The following is a 19554-nucleotide window of genomic DNA, read 5'->3' on the forward strand; positions in this document are numbered from 1 at the left end:
TAAAATTTTTTTCAAAGTTTTTTTATAGATTCAAATTTAATTTTTGTAAAAAAGATAAATTAATTTACATATACTAAAATCAAATAATCAAGTAAGAAAAAATATATATATATATATATATGTATATTTTAACACCATAAATCTTTTACACTTAAATATTTGACTTATTGATAAGCATATCAATAATCTACTTAAAAGATTTATACTTTTCAATTTTCTTCAATTTAGTCTCTTAACATCTTAGTTTTATTCAATTTAATCTCTATATTATATATTTTTGTTCACTTAATCCCTATGATGTGATAAATTTTTTTTTTTAATTTTTTGATCTGTCATGTAGCACTGACATGTCAACATGTTAATGCTACATCAACAGTGCCACATCATCATATGTGCCACGTGACATTACCATGTCATCCCTCGATGTCACGTGACATGTCACATTATTAAAATATAACACATCATCGCTGATTTCAACATTGACATCATCTTTTAACAGTAAAATTAGATGTTGTTAAAAAGAGAGACTAATTTGACGTAATTTCTAAAATCGAAAATCTAAATTACTTCAATTTTAAATATGGGGATTAAATCAAGCAAAATTAAAAAGTACATAAACCGAAAAATCTTTTGACCTTTTATCTTGCCACCATGTTTTTCCTTTTTAACAATTCATCTTTGCACGGTGCCTTGAGAACCTCACCAAAACCATTATTTTAGTCCTTCTTGTTTAACTACAAAGCCAAACTAGGAAGAATCAAGTGCAGAGCAGAAACTTAGCAATAATTTGATAACTACTTGTTATGACCACCGTCATACAGATGTATTTCCACACCCACAAATTCATGCGCAGGAGAGAGAGAGAGATGGAGAAGGTAGTTTTGTTTGTATCACTACTGTAAATTTACAAAGAGCAACAGGCAAAGAGAAGCTTAGCAATGCAGTTTGATTACACGAGCTACCCTCTCAAAGAAAATAGGGCACATGTTAGTGCTGAAAATAATGACATCCCTCATCCACTCCGGTGCCACTCTCTCAAATGTCCCTAATGATGATACACGGTACAGCAACTCTGATTCCTCCCCACCTGCTTTATTCATCCATGTTAGGCTGAATGAGTAACCTGTCCAGAAATCAGAATCAAGAATGAGTTAGTTTCATTCATCTGAGCAGGACCTGATTCTTGTATAGGTGCACATAATTTGCTTGGCAAGTATAGCCCACAAACTTTTTGAGTACCTGGAGGAACAATATCCAGTCAATCTGGAGAAAGCCTCCCCTTTATTTAAAAATTGACATTTTTTTTTCCACTATAAATAAAAAATTGAGATTGAAAAGCAAAAAAGATGTAATCTTTACTTCTTACAAGTTCACAGCCATCACGTAACCTCAATGCAAAACATCGACGAGACAACTTGGCCAAGATTTGTTTCGGCTTATTTTACACAACTCTTGCAAGATATTGCCCCGACGTGCATGCTACATCGTTTTCTCACATTTCTCATCAAACCATATCATACTTTCTATTTACAAGAAAATCATATTATCAAAAACTACAAAAAAATTAACTGATCATGGTGAACCTATATTATTTATAAAACACCAGATTTATGATATCCTATTTTTATGTTATGACCTCATTTTCAAAGATGCATCATTTATGTGAACCAGATACTATTTCTCCAAATGCTACATGTCAGTGTAGCACTAATGGGAGTTCTTATAAAAGCTTTTGACGCTTCAGAATATATTCCAGATGGCATGCTTCATTAATCTCGTGATTTGTAAGTTTATTTAGATTTTTTGTGATCTTTCAAGGAGTTTCTTTGCTCAGTCTTGAATGAAGTTATGTCATGTTACAGACACAACTCAAGCCATAGTAAACCAAGATGCCTGAACATGCTTCAAGCCATGAAATATATCAAATCAATAAAATGCCAACTTTATGGAAAAAATACCTAGAACTGAGAAGTGAAAGAGAGATGGAAATACTCAAAATTTAATGAACTATAAGTATGATGCTCAAGTTAAGAATTACCACTTGATTGATGCAGAGCTGAAATGCATAGTCCTTCAGTTCGATTAACAGTGGATAATTTCATGCCGACTAAGCACTCAATAAAAGCCTGAAATAGACAAGTACCACTAGCAGTAGCATTTGCACCTAGACTGTCTTTACAGCATTCTGGCTGCATAGTCATCCAAAATAATCAGTACAGATGTAGAAGCTAACAGCTTTTAAGTAAAAAGATGCTCGATTAGGGACATACCAGCTGAACATGTGCAAGAAGCTCACAACATGGACCTTTCTCAGATAAGTCTTCTGCCAATGCACTCACCATGGCAACATTGCGGTTAGCTAAACCAGGAGTAACAACGCTGTCCTCTGTCTCAGCAGCAGATTTCCTGCTACGCTTCCTTGTCATCATTCGAGTGGAGCTACCAGTAACCTTTTCTGACGCAACTTGTGCACTTCCAGGAGAGACCATTGGTACATTATGTCTTTTGCCTCCCTTCAAATGTCCCTCTTGATGCACATTTTGCAGCCGATTAACTTCTTCGGAAAGTGCTTTATCTGCCATAAATTTTAGCATTCAGTAAGGAAAGAGATAACGAAATGCTTATGGCTTCACTAGGAAGTTAAAATGATTAACAAAGGCAAATCATTAGTAGTCCAGTGCAGAAATCACCTAATCTTGCCATTGACTAGAGTTGGCTATGAGATAAATTTTATATAATGGATACTAAAGGATCAGAGAAGCTTCAAATTAGGACCTTTCTTTTTTTTTTTTTTCACAAGGGACTGTTTCAATCAAATTTATACATATTTTCAGGTGACAACTGCCAGATTTCTGATTATTTCTCTTATTATTTACAAGTTTTATGTATATTTTTAAGATGCCTGTGTTTGTAGAATGTGATCCACAAGACAAGAGTATATACACAACAAAATGTAGGCTTCTGCTTCAAATTTCTAGTAAACTCTGCCTCTAACAGCTCAACAGAAATTAGTTTACTTTATCCATACAATAAATACAAGTCCATTCTTTTATCATATACCTATCATATATTTGAACTCGCTATATAAACAACTGCAGCCAAAGGAAAAAATAGTAAGCAGTTGGTATAATCCAAATTGATCCACAGTTTTCAATGCAGTTATCATCAGAACACTAGAGACTACATCCAACTCAAGGTGCAATTAAAACATTGACTCATCAAAGGAATCCTATGTGCAAGACCAAATACCCTCACCTGCCATTCCCTTCACCTTTCATGGGTTAAAATCCTCCTTTTTTCACTGCCCTTTTGCAATTCTTTTCTTTACAAAATTACGTCCATGTCTCGAAAGGCACCATGTATGAATTCTGATACTTGAATTTTTTTAAAAATTTATTTACATCTAGCAAATTATTTGAGGTGCTCAACAACATTTGAATTTATATAAATGTCAAAATAGAAGATTAAGTTGGACATTTACATACACACAATTGTGAATGATGAAATGTGGTCATTAGCATGATAACCTTCTTCCCCAATGATTGAACATTTCGAAGTTAGAGCGTATACAGAAAAGGGGAAAAGAGGAAAAGCAACAGATCTATTAACCTTACTGTGAGAATTAATGCATAGCAATACTTAAAAAAATTAACATCATTACTGTTTCCAGCTCTTGGAAGAATTGAAGCAAACGGTTCTTGTCCCATGAATTTTCGACATGTGCAAACCTCAACAGATTGTAGAGATTAACAATACAGACCTAACCAGACTACACCTACTTCAAGGTTCATCATAGACCTAATACACTGAATTCATTTTCTGTTAAGACAAGAACTTGAGCATAGAAATCCACTACTTCAACCACAAGCATAGTTTTTGGTCCTGTGGTCATTTAAACTGGAATGAATTATTTATTTTCTAGTTCTTACCCAGAATACCTAATACATTCAACATCAATTTATGCCACTTTTCTTGCAATAATATGACTCAGTTCCTACATTCAACGAAGATGAAGCAAGAACAAGACCAAGAAAGTCAAGGATGTCAATGCCATTACATATATATTCTACACTGGAAGAAAGAGATACAAACAACAATCATCAAATAAACAATTGCTTCTTACACTTCTGATTCTCTTCAATCAAAATCTTTTGGTAGTCTGCACATTGCTTTTCCTTGCTGGACCTGCAATGATATACGTAGCATTTTAAAATTCAAGAAAGAAGAAAATTTCATCTCAACAGAGAAAATTAAAATTACTTACATTATAGAGGCCACTTCACTTCTCAACTCATTAACTTCTGCATGCAACTTGTCATTTTCACCCTTCAAGTGCTGTATCAACTCCTCTGCAGCTACAACAATAGAAAGCAACGACTAAGCATTTTAGAGGGATCCTAAATGATTGTGCAATTTAATTAGTAATGAAGCACCTAGAAAATTTGTGAAGGTAACGAAGATGGAACTTCTGTTCAAGTTTGGTTCATAAGAGAAACAAGTTCACACAAGCTTTTTATAGAACCAAACTCGAGCTATTTGCAAGGAGTTTGATTCATTCTACAGCCTCAAATTCATGGTTATAACTTATACCAGTCAATCTATTGCTTCAATACACAAGATTGAAATGTTATATGTTCTTCAAATATAGAGCTTGGACCTGATACAATGGTTCAAAAATCAGAACAAGTATCTGCAGCAACCTATGGCAGTTGGTTTTTACCATCACCAACAAATCAAATTCAAGACACAAAGCCACAATTATACCTTCCATGAAATAAGAGAGGGTATGACAGCCACATATGGAGAGGGGCGATGAGAAACCCAATAGCATCTTGTTTCTATTTTAAAGCTTTACATCACACTGTACTACAACCTCGATACAACTACCAATAAAAATGTTAGTAAAATGTAAAACTACCCCATGAGATTAGTCAAACCATTAAACATTGACCCTTGAGACAAATGGTTTTGAATTAGATAATGCATTATTTTACCTAAACTTGATTAGAAAGGTCAAAATAAGAACAAATCTTTAATTTAACAGCCAAATACAGGTGACCTTAGTTATATTTCTATGATATATGCTAGATATAACTTGTCTAGATAAACACAGTAGAGAAAAAACCACAAAAATAACCCTCTGAGATTCACATACAATATGAAAATGGAGATAAAAATAGTGACTATAACATGAAATACATACCACGTACATAACTTAAGAATTTCTCTTCTTGATCTCTATTTATGTCATCCATTTCAGACAATTTTCTCTTCTGGAAAAGAATTGAAAACAAAAATCATATCATGCGGGGAAAGAAAAAGCCACATTTGCTTCTCAAATAAACAGAAAAAAAATTCCACTTTAACCAAACTAAGTTAAAATTGTATACACCTTACTGCAGAATTATCATTTCATAGAGATACTAATGGGAAAAAAAATTAATATTTCACTATTTTCTTTTGTTTCGTTGGAAGCCAAACTTATAATGAAAGAAATAGTATGGCATATAAAAGAAGGGGAGGAAAAGAGAAAATCTAAGCTGCAAGACCTTGAGCTTGTCATATTTATCATAAAGCTTTGCATATAAAGGCTCCATCTGCAAAAAAAATAAATAAATAAATAAAAGGGCAGTTAATTTTTGTATACACATATGCAGAATTATGTAATTTAAGATATAAATAAATTACTAAAATCCATATATTTGAAACTAATCTCTTAAGTGCTTAAAGAAACCCTAGTTTCCGTGTTCAAAAGTTGTAGAACACAAAAAAATGAAATAGTAAAAAGGGGAAAGAAAATGAAGTAAAAAAGAAAAAAGAAAAACTCTTCCATTTCTTTTATTGGTTTTCCTTCGTTTTCTAAGCAACCAAACAAAAATTATCAAGAAACTAGAAAGTAAAAGGAGAAATTGGAAATTGATCTGATAATAATGAAGATGATAACATAGCAAAGCTAAGTAAGATTCAAGAGAAAAGAAGAATTGATTTTTTTTTTTTTTTTTACCTGTGTTTGGTAGCCTAGAAAACACCTAAAGACTACATCAAATTTTTTGATGGGTGAATGTAAAGGAAATTATTTCCACAACTTTATACAGTGATCGACATGAATGAACATTCTTTAAACTCACTACTACTATTATTTTTCATCATATAATTAAAAGGAATATAAGTAAATTAACCGGGAAAAGAGCAAAGTTACATACATGCAAATCAAAATGCATGCTCATGATTCTGCTTAATTTGAGATAACCACGATACACATGCTTATTTACTTCATTCTTTTCTGTTAGGACCACTTTATGCCATTCTAGTTTACTCTTAAATCAATTTCCCTATGTGCTTAATCACAGGAAACCAATTTCCTCATAGACACCAACAACCCTAGCAGGAAAGCAAAACACAAGATCGAATCTGAACCGTTAAATTAAAATAATTATAGAGCCCTAATTTCCTTTTCTTTTCACACATTTTCATGGAAAATAATAAAAAAGCTATGAAAATTAAAATAAAATAAAAATTAAATAAAAGAAGACGGTAATTAGAGTACGGTTTTACCTTCGAAAGCAGCAATTTCTTGAAAACAATCTCTCGTGAGAGAAAGTAACCGGACCAAATGTGAAGCTCGTGAGAGAAAAACACGGGTGCGATGGAGAGGGGAAGACGGCTGTGATGAGCGAAGAGAGAGGAAAAAAAGAAGAAGCAGTCGTGAGCTAGAGAGGAAGGCGGAGAAGAAGAAAGAGTACCGAGGAACTGAGGCAGGCAGCAAGGTGAAAGTGGTTGGGTCCCAGGCTGGGTGTGCCGCTAAAAGAAGGAAGAGAAAAATTTGAATGTTTGGTATTTAAAAACGAATAAATAAATTCAGGATTTGGCTACACTATTACCATATTACCCTCAAATCACCCTACATTTAAGGGCTCACTACCATTGCTAAAAAGGTTAAAATAGTCTTTTACCTGTTCAGATTAAATGGGTTTACACTGTTGACACTAACATATTAAGATCATTAGTTAAACGAGTTAGATGTGTCTTATATATGTTAAGCGTATTTAGTACATTTAAAATATAAATAATGTATGAAATATATCACAATAATTTTAAATTAAATTCATTTAATATTGTATCGTGTTTATATTCTGTATTAACTTGGAATTGTATAAAAAGAAAAATCATAAAATATTGTCATATTAATTTCAATTTTTTTATATTTTAATTATAATAATGTGGACATAAATTTTTGAAAAGAATAATTAGACCACTGGTTATTGAAATAAAATAATATGGTTTTTATTCAATGTAACTAGATTTTGCATTTCAATATTGGTAATACATGATAATAAAATGAGTTTATTTTCCTTTGTACAACAATTATTTATGATTTTGTAACTATTATACTCATTATATGATTATTTATTAGTCTATTTATGACTTTTAATCTCTCTTATTTAATCTATATAAAAATGAGAAGTCTCATTTTGACTAATGAAATTAATTGTAAAAGATTATATGAACAAAAAAAAATTAAATATTAGATTAAATGTAATAAAAGAATAATAAATTTTTAAAAAATTTTTAAATAATTTTAAATATTATACTTTGGTACAATCTAATTACCATTTCCAAACCCATTCTGTATGGTATACAAGGTTGTCCCCAAACAGCAAAAGACAGTGTTGGATCACAATCTCAAATGCAAAAGAAAAATTTGCTTATCAATTTCAAAGACAAACTGAGTAGAGGTGGCATGTTATTTTTGTCTGGCCATGGTCAACTTTTATTTTTCATGGACCACTGTTTTGATTTGCCTTGTATTTCTTTAGATGAAGGCATGAGGATGCCCTTCTCATGTTACAATTAAAAACAACAAAAAAAAATATAAAAATGTGATAAACAAAGAGGAAATGGCATCCCAGGTACAATGGAAATAGCCCAAAACTAAGCGTTGATGAAGGCCCGGCAACCCACAGCAAAAGCAAAAGGCTCCTACCCTTAGTTTTGATGGTGGGTAGATGGAGGAGGCAGTACAATTCCCAGTGGCACCGCACGTGATTGGTAAGCCCAAGCCCCAAGGTGGTTCCAGGTTTGAAGTTTCGTTTCCTAAAAGGCAAGCAACGAATAGTTTTATAATATTAATTCTCAAATCCTCCCTTTCTTTATTTTTTTTTTCTTTCTTTTCCACATTGACATTGGCAATGGGATTTGAAGAAACCTGCAAAATGTGGGTTTGTCCCCTCCTACACACAATACCACAATGTTACTCTTTCCGCCCACATTCACTGATATGTGACCAATTACGCGTCATGCTTTTTTTTTTTTCCCTTTAGTTTCTCTATACTACCAGCATTTTGTGCTTCCATGTCTCTCCCCATTTTTTAATTCTTCCATCTATTTTTGAAACCATGTAAATTTGATATGTATCTAAATATTTGGTTCATTAGTTACTATCTAATCTTTTTACTTTAAATTTGACACAATAATTATAAGTAATGAAATAAAAACATTAACAGTTAACTAATGATTGAATTTATGTGTTTAACAGAAAATATATTTTTTAAAACAAACTATCCATTATGAAAATTAATATATCTGTATGAAATTATAATTAAAAAATTAAGAAAATAAGAATATTTTATCTAAACTTTTAACATTAAAATATGCAAACAATTATTTTTATTTTAAAAATAAAGAAAAATAATATTCCAAATTAAATCGAGTCCAAGCCTAAAAAACCATGCCAAGCTAAGTCGCAGCAGGTTTGGGGGCAATCTATTATTACTCAAGAAAACAATTATTGAGATAGCTACTTTAGATGGAACTATCAGATATGAAGTAAATAACTGTCCAAACAAACAAGTCACTTATAGGAAGAAAATATTGAAAAGATAAAAGAAAATAGAGACACAAAATTGTTCGCCTTGAGTTGACAATGCCAACTAGAAGTTTTCATGAGTTCGGTTCGATTGGTACCTTTAAAATTTAGACTCAGACTTCACCGGCTCATTTATATTATATTTATTATTAAAGTATTTTCAAAGATATTTTTATATTATTATTTTATTTTTAAATATATTTTAAAATTAAAATTAAAATTAAATAATTATTAATTAATATATAATAATAATAATAATAATAATAATATCTCGAATCGGATCGAACCTCCAAAGTTCAACCTTAAATTAAATCTGTAAATTTGATAAATAGTATATTCCTATCGCTGAAACAATAACTGCTAATTCTGATTCCATGTATTGTGAAGAAATGATATTGGTTGGTAATTATAGCTTATAATTAAGGATGTAAAATGCTCAAACATCCTCTTAGGACATTATGCACTAGCATCCAAGACCCAAAAGTGATGGAACAATATACAATATACTCCTTCAATATTTGTCACCCTCAACCTTTAATCATATGATGCCAAGGAACTATGTATAAATATATGTGCCTAGCAACAGCCACTAGGCACCCCATTTATCAATCTAAAATTTTTAATGTTCTTTAATGCTCATTATTAAGAGAACAGAACCATATTTGGACCACTTGGTCCACCCATTCAATAAATTTTGGAGTACCATTAATTAAACATGCCAACAGCGCCTTTTCTTTTTCCTTTGTTTCCCATCTTCCTAACCGTGTAGATGTGGTGGGATTACCAAACATAAATCTCCAAATTTTTAAACGGAATTATGAAACCAAATTCGGGTAAAAAATAATAATATAAAATTAAACGAAATTCGTGAAAATTTTAAATTAATAAAAAAATAAAACATAACAATTCAGAGAGGTATTATCTTCCAAATGTAGTCCTCTTACTTTCAACCCTTGATGAACACATACGGATATCACAATATAAGAGGTACTCTTGTTCTTGTCTCTTCATCATTTGTAATTCAAATTTTTAGAGTAAGCTGTTAATTATTATGGCCCACAATTAATTACTGTAAGAGCTTCAACTTACTTAAAAAGTTAATTTCAATTTGTAAAAATATTTGGATCAAAGACTTCCTACTTCATGTTTCATATACCCATTTAATAATATTTTGGCATGTAACCATTCTTCTTCATGTCAGATGTTGGGATTTCTATTTTCTTTTTAATTTGTTGTCTGTCATGAACTCATAGTTTTAACTTAAAAAACATCTTTATTAAGTAAAAAAAGAATTATTTAGAAATCCAAAATGTATTTAATTTTTTATTAATATAAAATTCGTGATATATAGATAATTATTGCGCAAGACGTTGCTTGTTTGGTCATAAGGTCCGACAGATGTTTGCCTTTTTGCCCATGTGAATCTGCCACTGATTCTTATTTTATTTCAATTTGGGATGCGGAGATAAAGCTTGTTAATGTCTTGTTAAATATCCATTCTTTCAATCCAACTCCGAATCTTGGGGTGAGCAATAAGTTTTGGAATAGTCTTTCATAAACTGAATCTTTATTTTTTTTTTAATTAAAGAAAAGGAATTTAAACTTTATTCTTTAAGTAGTAGATAATGCATTAATCAAAAAACTAAATACTCAGATGTAGTCAAATCTTTAAACTTAATTGTTTTTTTTTTGTTGACTTTTTTAGATTTGTCTGAAATAAGCCCTGCGGGAGTTTAACTCCTGTTGATGAATTCTCATTCTTGCTCAATCCATATAAAATCAAGTGAAATCAATGCATGTATACCAAACTCATATAGTTAGAGTGTCACATGCGAGATGTTTTACAAGGAAAGAAAGTGAAAATGATTGGAAATATATGAAGAAGTAATCTCATGCGTGTCAAAAATTTTGACTGTAATAAATGGATTGAAAACATACTATTTTGGCTCTAAAGTGTTTATAATTAATTTTATTATATATGTTATGTATTTTAATTTTTTTGATAACCTATAAGAGATTCTAAACAAATTAGGGTATGAATCTTTGACATTAACCAATAATTTGAAAAGAGAATGGTTTCCAATTTTCTCTCCCATGCAGGTGATGTTAACAATGACCTTACACATTTTTTCTTGGGAAAAGCTTTTGTCTATTGATGGATATATAGCCTGTACCATACACACACCGAAAAAGAAAACAAACAAAAAGAAGAAGTTGATGGATTTAACAGAATGATTTTTTTTTCCCTCTTTTTTCTTACTATAAACTGTTCATATGCATAGGTTGAGCAAGCAAACAAAGCAAAGGTTATCATCAAACATCATTAGTTTATTTAGAATTAAATCTTGGTTTCATCATCAGGAGAGAAAAACAGATGTTTAAGTTAAAGTCCAGTTATTATTTAATTAAAAAAAGCAAGAAAAGTTCCTGCCCTATATCTTTATTTTAGTGTAGGAAACTCAATTTTTTTTTTCTTGTCTACTAGCACTAGTTTGTCCTATTGACTTTATGCTAGTCCTGAAATGGGCATAACTTAATGTGACATTCTATTTGTACAAATCTTCTCTATTTGCCATTTGGAATAAAGACCTGACAAAGCTTTCTTCTTTTTTATTTTTTATGACTAAAATATCATACTATTAATTTGTAGCTAGGTGTTAAACAGACAATTCATTTGCAATCAAATTTGAATAATTTTTTTCCTCTTTTTTATTATTGTAAAGGTGTTAACAAGCACCCTTAAACAGTGCATTTTATGCATTGCTTTCATGCATTTAGAGAGTACAATGACAATTTTATTGAAAATAGATACTTAGCCCAAGTTGTGAGAATGTTAGGAAGAAGGATTTGTATAATAATTTTAGATTTGAGCTGAAACCTTGTTAGTTTGTGTATATAGGAAGAAAAGGACAGATAAATTACATGCTATACTATCATTTATTATCAGGGAAAGCTTTAAACTCTGCCTTGTGGCTTTTGCTCTTGTGTGTGATTTGGATGGAAATCATTTCCATTTACGGGTTAAGAAATTTTAATTATTTTTATGACATCAAATTTTTTTTGCTTTACAAAAACAACAAAAGTACCTTTTTGTTTACCTTTAAATGGGGATATTAGTATATATGGTATATAAATTAGAGATGTCAATATGTAAGGTACTTGTTATTTTTGAGAAATTCGTAAGGTATCCAAATGTTGTAAATATCTGATTTAATTTTTGAATTGTTATCCAAATCTGTATTTGAATATCATAAACATTACTTATAAAATACTTGTACCTATTAAATACATGATTAAACTACATTTTTAAAATTATTTTATATATTATTAATAAAAATTAAATTAATAAATTAAAATTAGTTCATAAAAATAAATTAAAATTTAGAATAATTAATGACTTTTAGTAAGTATTACATTAATTATAAAAAACTTATAAATAAAAATAATATATCTAAAATTAAACTTTAATATTAAAAATTGTTATTTATAATCAGATTAGGATAGTGGATACTTTAAAATCACTACTCGAGTCTATGACGAGTTGTGGTTTTACTTGTCAAACTAGATTTAGGGTATCTCAATCTTATTTAATTAGATCGAATAATATAGGGTATCCAATTATTAGGTACCCAATGACATTTCTAATATAAATCATGTAAAAATCACCATTGTTCGTTTAAAATCACAATTAATGGGTGCATTAAGCATTGGTATTTAACATGTTCCTAGAAAGAATTCTACCAATTTCTTTAATAGAGATGAATATGCATAAATAAATATACTTAATCTGTGTGGGACAGAAAAAGGCCAAAAAAAAAAGAAAAGAAAAGGTGTGCATGAAACAGGACAACCAGGCAGAATTTTAATTGGTCCTTTGCTTGTCAAATCCATGTACAAAGTTGAGAGCTGATGACTTTGATTAAAGGCAATTCAGTGTGTGCCCATAACGCTCCTATGTGAGCATCAAACTTTTGACTTTAAAATACTTCTCAAAGTAATGTCAAAAAGGTAAATTTGTCATGCTCCCACATTTTATTCCTTGGACCCATCAAAATCTTTCAAGTAAAAACAGTTATATTCATGTCTCCTCTCGATAGCGAAATTCCCAACCTACCCTTTCATTGTCTTTAATGACCCCTAACTGACCTTTACTAGACCAGGGCCCTCTCTCTTGCAAGGGCACCAATTTCTTTTCTTTTCTTTTTCATTTTTATTATTAAAATCCCCAAATTTTACATTTGACTGACTTAATTAGTTAATTACGTATTAATTAATGGGATTTTTATAATTATAATGTGAAAGCCAAGTAACGGATCCACATGGCCTAGCTGGACAGAAGCAGATAGCTGTAACCTCAAAGCTTGTAAAATAATAAATGAAATGGACTACATAAATGAAATTTAAAACACCTTACTTATTGCATTAGAGAATATAAGGAAATGATTTAAACAACTTTATACTAAATTTTCTTTCATTATATTAAAACGGTCATCACGTCACAATCATATGTTAAAAAAAGAAAAACTATATTCGTATCTCATTTGAATTTTTATAGATGTTTTTACTTTTTTAGAATAATAATATTAATTAAATAAAACAAAATAAAATTTTAATCCACAAAAAGATTCTATGTAACTAAGCCCTAGAAAACCAATGAGTGTGTTCTAAGCCAAAGGGTCCCACATGGATGCATGTGTGAAGGGTTTGGTTTCAGAGCTGCCATGAATACCCCATATGTTGAGTTTTTTAAAGCTTTGGTTATCTTTTTGGCTTTTGTATATAGCAACATCATCATCATCATGGCTTTGAAAAGCTTCAGAGGCAATGAATTATTATCATTTCTATGGGGTATAAACAAAACAAAGAAAGGCACACTCGAACAGTTACTCACTCAGGTCTTCTCTTTTTCTTTAATGTAATGGTGTATTGAGCAGTTTTGGTCCTTTGTTTTCAAAATTTGGAATCTTCTTGGTGAGGGTTTTTAGGGGCTACATAAAAGAAATAGAAACTTTTATTCATTTGGGCTGGTGGGTTTTTTTTTTTGTTTGTAGGGAGGCTAAGCATTGGAGGAGTTGACCTAAAAAGCTAACTTCAATTTGGTGTCTTATTAGGGGATTCTCTGGTTTTAGGCAGGATTTGAGGGTGTTTCAGAAGTGGGTTTGGGGGGTTTTTCTCAAGTGGTTGCATGAAATGAATCTGGTGATGGATTCAAAGCAAGTTTCCTTGAAAGATTTAGTGGGTTTTTGGTGATCTACATGTTAAAGAAGAAGCTACATTTTGGTCATATTTCAAGGTTTTGACTTTTGCGAGCAAGCTGGCTTGAGCAATTTAGGTTGGTTTCTTTTTTTGGTGTGAGGGTTGTGGTTTTAGGGATTAAAATAAAACTGGGTTTCTGTTTTAGCTTTGAAAGAGCCCTGTTTTGAGGCCAGTTACTGGTATATTGCCATAAACAAAAGGGGTTGTCGGTTTCCTGTTTTTGATATATTGTTAAAGGATTTGTCTTTTGGGTTCTGGAGGAGCCTGTTTGGAGTTCTGCTGCTGAAGTTGTTTACTTTTTCCACTGTGAGAAAATGGCTTGCATGAAACTGGGATCCAAAACTGATGCATTTCGAAGGCAAGGGCAGGCTTGGTATGTACCTGATCTTTGCAATTCAACTACATCTCCATCTCTCTCTGTATAATTTATTTTTGTCATTGACTATTGTAAAGACTATTGTCATTCTTTATTTTGCTTTACTGCGTTTTAACCTTCTTGTGGATGTGTTAAGTCTGCTCTGTTTCTGTCATTTTAGCATTTACTTTTGGTTAAAACTGCTTGTGTTGGTTGTTCATTTGAGCCACCAAGTTAGTTTTGTTTGATAAGGAAAGCTCTCCTGCATTTATATTGCATTTGGTCCACAGATTTGTGTTTCATACTCCTAGTCTGAAACTCAAGTTTTCATACTAAAATCGATTAATGGCTTAGGAATTCTGTCAGCTGGTGCAAATCCTGTTAAAAAATTGTTTCTCCAATTGAAATAAATTGTGAAGTTAGTATTAGTGGGTTGACTTCCATTATGCAATTGTTTTTTTGTTGAAGGAACTCCAGTTGATGAATGCTTCAATTGGTGGAAGATGAATAGCTTGTCCATTATCAGCAAACTTGTAACTCATGAACAATTTCTTTTGACTCTTTCACAAATTTAACCTAGATGATCAGTCTTGTCTTGCTATACCCTCTTTTATAATTAAAGAAAGCTACACTTTGTCTCGTAGATACTTTAACATGAAGCACTTATGATTGTGGTTTTGATGTGAATGTACAAGTTAAACAATCAGCAGAAGGGGGATTTCCATGTAATAGGAGACCTTGATACTGTCTAAATATTAATCTCATCTTATCTTTTTTGTTTATATTTCCTTATGCTGACATATAGAAAGTTGTATCATGCATTTAGTAAAATATAATAGGGTAAGGGACTTGGGATGACAACAGGGTTTGACCAATGTAATATCATGTTTATGTTAATAGTATTAAGGTCAGAAATGATAATTCACTTTTTTCTTTTTCTTCCCCTTCCTATAATACATTCAATGTTCATGCTTTTCAGAAGTAAGATCAAATCTGACATTTGTTTTAATTGATACTGGAAGCTTGATTACAACAATTGAATCAAGCAAAACGAGAATGCGGTATTATTTCTTATCCTAGTGATTTTTTCAAATGTGGCAAGCCTGGCACTTGGACGAGGACACCTCTTAAAAAGTGATCCGTTAATGCCCATTAAGATAGGGTTATAAGTATTTCATACGTATCAAGGAAAAGCAACTTATAGATGGAACCTGTTTCATATTGTTGTAAATTTTTATTAGGGATGAATGATGGATGGATTTTCTCTAATAAAAATATTTTATAATATGGGTTACAACCTAGCTTCTTTAGTTTGATACTAAACAGCCTGCATCTCCTTGTGCATGTGAGAGTCTTATTATATTTCTCTCTATTTTGAGCTTAATATACATATAATATATGCAGGTTCTGCACGACTGGACTTCCTAGCGATATTGTTGTTGAAGTTGGAGAAATGTCCTTTCATCTTCACAAGGTAACATTTCCTTTGAACATATAATACTTCATTCTGATGTATGTGTGCTTGCTGGGTAATGACCCTCAGGGACTTGTTGAAATTCACTGAATTTAGGATGTTTTATAAAATCTTTCCACACACTTCTAGCAGCTTCTTAAAAAATAAAGATAAAAATCCCTTCCCATGCCCCACACCATCTTTCTGAGGCCTTATGTATTAGTTTCTCATGAGTTGAGATTTGTCATTTTTCCTCTATTTTCATGTTTTTCTCTTTAAGGATGAGCATTAAAGTCCTTTGCATGACTTGTAATTACCTGTTGCCACAAATTTTTATGCATGCTGAAATGAAGTGTCTATTGTCAAATAACTATAAATCTTTCAGTTCTTACTTGTCTTAACTCTTATTTGGTGCAGTTCCCTTTACTCTCTAGAAGTGGGGTTATGGAAAGATTAATTGCAGAAGCATCTGAAGAAGGAGAAGAAAAATGTTCCATAAACCTCCCTGACATTCCTGGTGGGGCCAAAACTTTTGAACTTGTGGGCAAGTTCTGCTATGGGGTGAAACTTGAACTCACTGCCTCAAATGTTGTGTACCTTCGATGTGCTGCTGAGCATCTAGAAATGACTGAGGAATATGGGGAGGGCAATCTTATTACACAGACTGAAACCTTTCTTAATCAAGTAGTCCTCAGAAATTGGAAAGACTCTCTAAGAGCACTTCAAACTTGTGATGATATTATCTCTCATGCTGAAGAACTAAACATTACAAAAAGGTGCATCGAGTCACTAGCCATGAAAGCATCTACTGACCCGAACCTATTTGGGTGGCCTATAATGGAACATGGTGGTCCTATGCAGAGTCCTGGTGGAAGTGTGTTGTGGAATGGGATAAGTACAGGGGCTAGACCAAAAAATACAAGTTCAGATTGGTGGTATGAGGATTCATCAACCTTAAGTTTACCTCTTTATAAGAGATTAATCGCGGTCATGGATTCTCGTGGCATTAGACAGGAAATTATTTCTGGGTCTCTTACTTTTTATGCCAAAAAGTACCTACCTGGTTTGAACAGGCGTCAGGGTGCTAATGACTCTAATTCTAGTGCCCGTCTTGCACCTGTAGCATTAGGGGCTGCACCATCAGAAGAAGATCAGAAGCTTTTGCTGGAGGAGATTGATAGGTTACTTCCTATTCAAAAGGGCCTTGTCCCAACCAAGTTTCTCTTCGGACTGCTTCGAACAGCCATGATTCTTCGAGCAAGCCCCTCTTGTCTATTGAACTTTGAGAAAAGGATTGGGATGCAGCTTGATCAAGCAACTCTGGAAGATCTACTGATGCCTAATTTTTCTTATTCCATGGAGACACTTTACAATGTTGACTGTGTGCAGCGAATTCTTGAGCATTTTCTTGCCATGGACCAGATTACTGGCGGAGCCTCTCCATGTTCAGTTGATGATGGTCAGATTATTGGCTCACCTTCATTAACACCAATTACAATGGTAGCCAAGCTAATAGATGGGTACCTCGCGGAGGTTGCCCCTGATATTAATTTGAAGCTCCCTAAGTTTCAGGCACTTGCGGCTTCTGTTCCTGACTATGCCAGGCCCTTGGATGATGGTCTATATCGTGCAATTGACATTTATCTGAAGGTACTACCACTAACCGCTTAGTGCACGTAATTGCTACTGATGTTGTTTTGTTCAGTTTGATATATATTGCTGCAACTGGTTCAGTAAGCCAAGAACCTTGCTGCAGTTTGGCCCAAGTACAATAGTCGTATCTCTTAACCTCAGTCCAAGTTGACCTTAGAGTCTATCCAGAGATGTTTTGAGAATGATGTGATAGCGTTAACTTGGATTGGGATTCCCCATTATGTAAAGAGATTAAGTTGTCAATGCAAAGATGTTCTATCCTTGGTTCTTGGTCTGGGTCATTTTATCTGGCATTTTAACCTAAGTTGCTTTTATCTTCGTGTCTGCTTGAAACAAAGTTAGTGGGCCCAAAGGCCAATTCTTATATGCATGGATTAGATGGGAGCTTGCAAATGTGTTGGAGCAAAAATTTGTCCTGCTCTTAATATCAAGTTATTGGATCTTAGAGAAGAAAAAATAAAATGAAATACAGAAAAGCAAGCTCGAACCTCTTGATTCTTCATGCTATAAATTTTTTCAAAGTTGTTAATTCTTCCATGCTTATCAACTTGCAGTCACACCCATGGTTGTCGGAATCTGACAGAGAACAGCTATGCCGGCTGATGGACTGCCAGAAGCTCTCCTTGGAAGCATGCACCCATGCTGCACAGAATGAGAGACTACCACTAAGAATAGTTGTCCAAGTCCTGTTCTTTGAGCAGCTACAGCTTAGGACTTCAATTGCTGGTTGCTTTTTGGTTTCTGATAATCTTGATGGATCACGACAGTTAAGAAGTGGGTTTGCAGGGTCTACTGAAGGAGGCTGGGCCTCAGCTGTGAGAGAAAATCAGGTTTTGAAGGTAGGCATGGATAACATGAGAATGCGGGTTTCTGAGCTTGAGAAGGAATGTTCAAACATGAGGCAAGAAATTGAGAAGCTAGGTCGGGGGAAGGGTTCTAGCACTTGGGGAAATGTGTCAAAGAAATTTGGGTTCAGGTTGAAGTCTCAGATGTGCAGTGCTCAGGAGGGTTCTGTTAGCAACCAGAATAATGGAAGTGGAAAGATTGAGAAAGTGAAGGACCGGCAAGGAAAGCTCAAGAAAAACTGAACTCCAGATGGGTAAGACTATTGTTTCTTTTTTACATTTTTATCCTTTTTCTCTCCTTGTTTTTGGAGTTGTTGTTGTTTAGTTGTATTTCAAACTTCGGAAAAACTAGATTCCCTCCTTTGATCTTACCTTTAACTGTGTGCCATACCCTCGTTTTCTTTTTTAACTATTTTGGAGACCATGGAAGAAAGTGTAATTTAATTTGTTTCATGTAATAATCCTGACGCTCCCTCTCCCTCTCTGACAAGTCCGAGGCACTGCCCTCACTGTGTGTATATCTCAGATTAGTGAGAACCATTGGGATTCTTCTTTCTAGTTATTGGTTGGATTGTTGATTATGTGAGGTTGAATATAAGATGTTAGACATTCTTACTTGTTTCTAGTTGTTATTGGATGTTGGATTGTTATTTTACAAGTTTTGCTTGACAACATTATACTAAAAGATTATTATGTATTTGAATGTTTGGTAAGGTATGGAATGACACCATGGATGGGGGACTGGTGGGAGCAACACTGTACACGAGTGATCCCAAAGGCACACACTCCCTCCCCCTTTCTTAACAAAACTATTAGCTATCCATTTTTCTCTGGCTCAGGGGATACCTTGAATAGTCACCCTTCCTTTACATGGCCAACTTGTCACTTTTTGCATCCACAGACAGTAAAGCCAAAATGTACCAAATTGGAAATTGGTCCAACGTTGCCAGTGCTCCTAACCATATGCATTTAATACTCAACGCCTCTTGTGCAGTCTTTAAATTCTGGTGGCTGTGAGCAGTTTTACCTAACCAATGGTCCTCATCCGACAAAACTATAGCAATTGTGTATATATATTTATATATATGTAAAATTTAATTTAAAGTTAGATTTAACTTTCTTAAAA

General features: G+C 32.9%; 2 protein-coding genes across 3 annotated transcripts; one reads left to right on the top strand and one right to left on the bottom strand.

The window, feature by feature from the left end:
* Window positions 1–762: 762 nt before the first annotated feature.
* TTN9 (titan9) lies at window positions 763–6798 on the bottom strand. 2 transcript variants are annotated; one of them, XR_001929178.2, is made up of 9 exons: window positions 6556–6798; window positions 5550–5597; window positions 5204–5273; window positions 4265–4355; window positions 4124–4185; window positions 2271–2575; window positions 2039–2189; window positions 1367–1523; window positions 984–1123 (listed from the first exon to the last, which is right to left on the bottom strand). XR_001929178.2 is itself a non-coding variant. In XM_007015093.3 (8 exons), exons 2-8 carry the CDS (start codon window positions 5595–5597, stop codon window positions 933–935), a joined length of 918 nt encoding a protein of 305 aa, XP_007015155.3. In that variant the 5' UTR covers window positions 6556–6798; the 3' UTR covers window positions 763–932. The 2 variants fall into 2 exon arrangements, 1 of the variants encoding a protein (XP_007015155.3); XM_007015093.3 differs by lacking the exon at window positions 1367–1523 and having other exon boundaries at window positions 763–1123.
* Window positions 6799–13534: 6736 nt separating this feature from the next.
* LOC18589910 (Phototropic-responsive NPH3 family protein) lies at window positions 13535–19053 on the top strand. The gene is made up of 4 exons (XM_018128013.2): window positions 13535–14495; window positions 15882–15951; window positions 16348–17580; window positions 18138–19053. The coding sequence occupies exons 1-4, from the start codon at window positions 14437–14439 to the stop codon at window positions 18669–18671; spliced, it is 1896 nt and encodes a 631-aa protein (XP_017983502.2). The 5' UTR covers window positions 13535–14436; the 3' UTR covers window positions 18672–19053.
* Window positions 19054–19554: the final 501 nt, after the last annotated feature.

Source organism: Theobroma cacao, chromosome 9 (assembly GCF_053813885.1).
Source record: "Theobroma cacao isolate CCN51 chromosome 9, ASM5381388v1, whole genome shotgun sequence".
NCBI classification, from domain to species: Eukaryota; Viridiplantae; Streptophyta; class Magnoliopsida; order Malvales; family Malvaceae; genus Theobroma; species Theobroma cacao.

Coding starts and splice junctions, on each gene's coding strand:
- TTN9 (XM_007015093.3), bottom strand. CDS start 5,597: ATGGAGCCTTTATATGCAAAGCTTTATGATAAATATGACAAGCTCAAG. Junction 4,356..5,203: donor ATTCTTAAGTTATGTACGTG/GTATGTATTTCA, acceptor CTATTGTTGTAG/CTGCAGAGGAGTTGATACAG. Junction 1,124..2,038: donor AGCTCTGCATCAATCAAGTG/GTAATTCTTAAC, acceptor ATTTCTGGACAG/GTTACTCATTCAGCCTAACA.
- LOC18589910 (XM_018128013.2), top strand. CDS start 14,437: ATGGCTTGCATGAAACTGGGATCCAAAACTGATGCATTTCGAAGGCAA. Junction 14,496..15,881: donor CGAAGGCAAGGGCAGGCTTG/GTATGTACCTGA, acceptor TAATATATGCAG/GTTCTGCACGACTGGACTTC. Junction 15,952..16,347: donor TGTCCTTTCATCTTCACAAG/GTAACATTTCCT, acceptor TATTTGGTGCAG/TTCCCTTTACTCTCTAGAAG.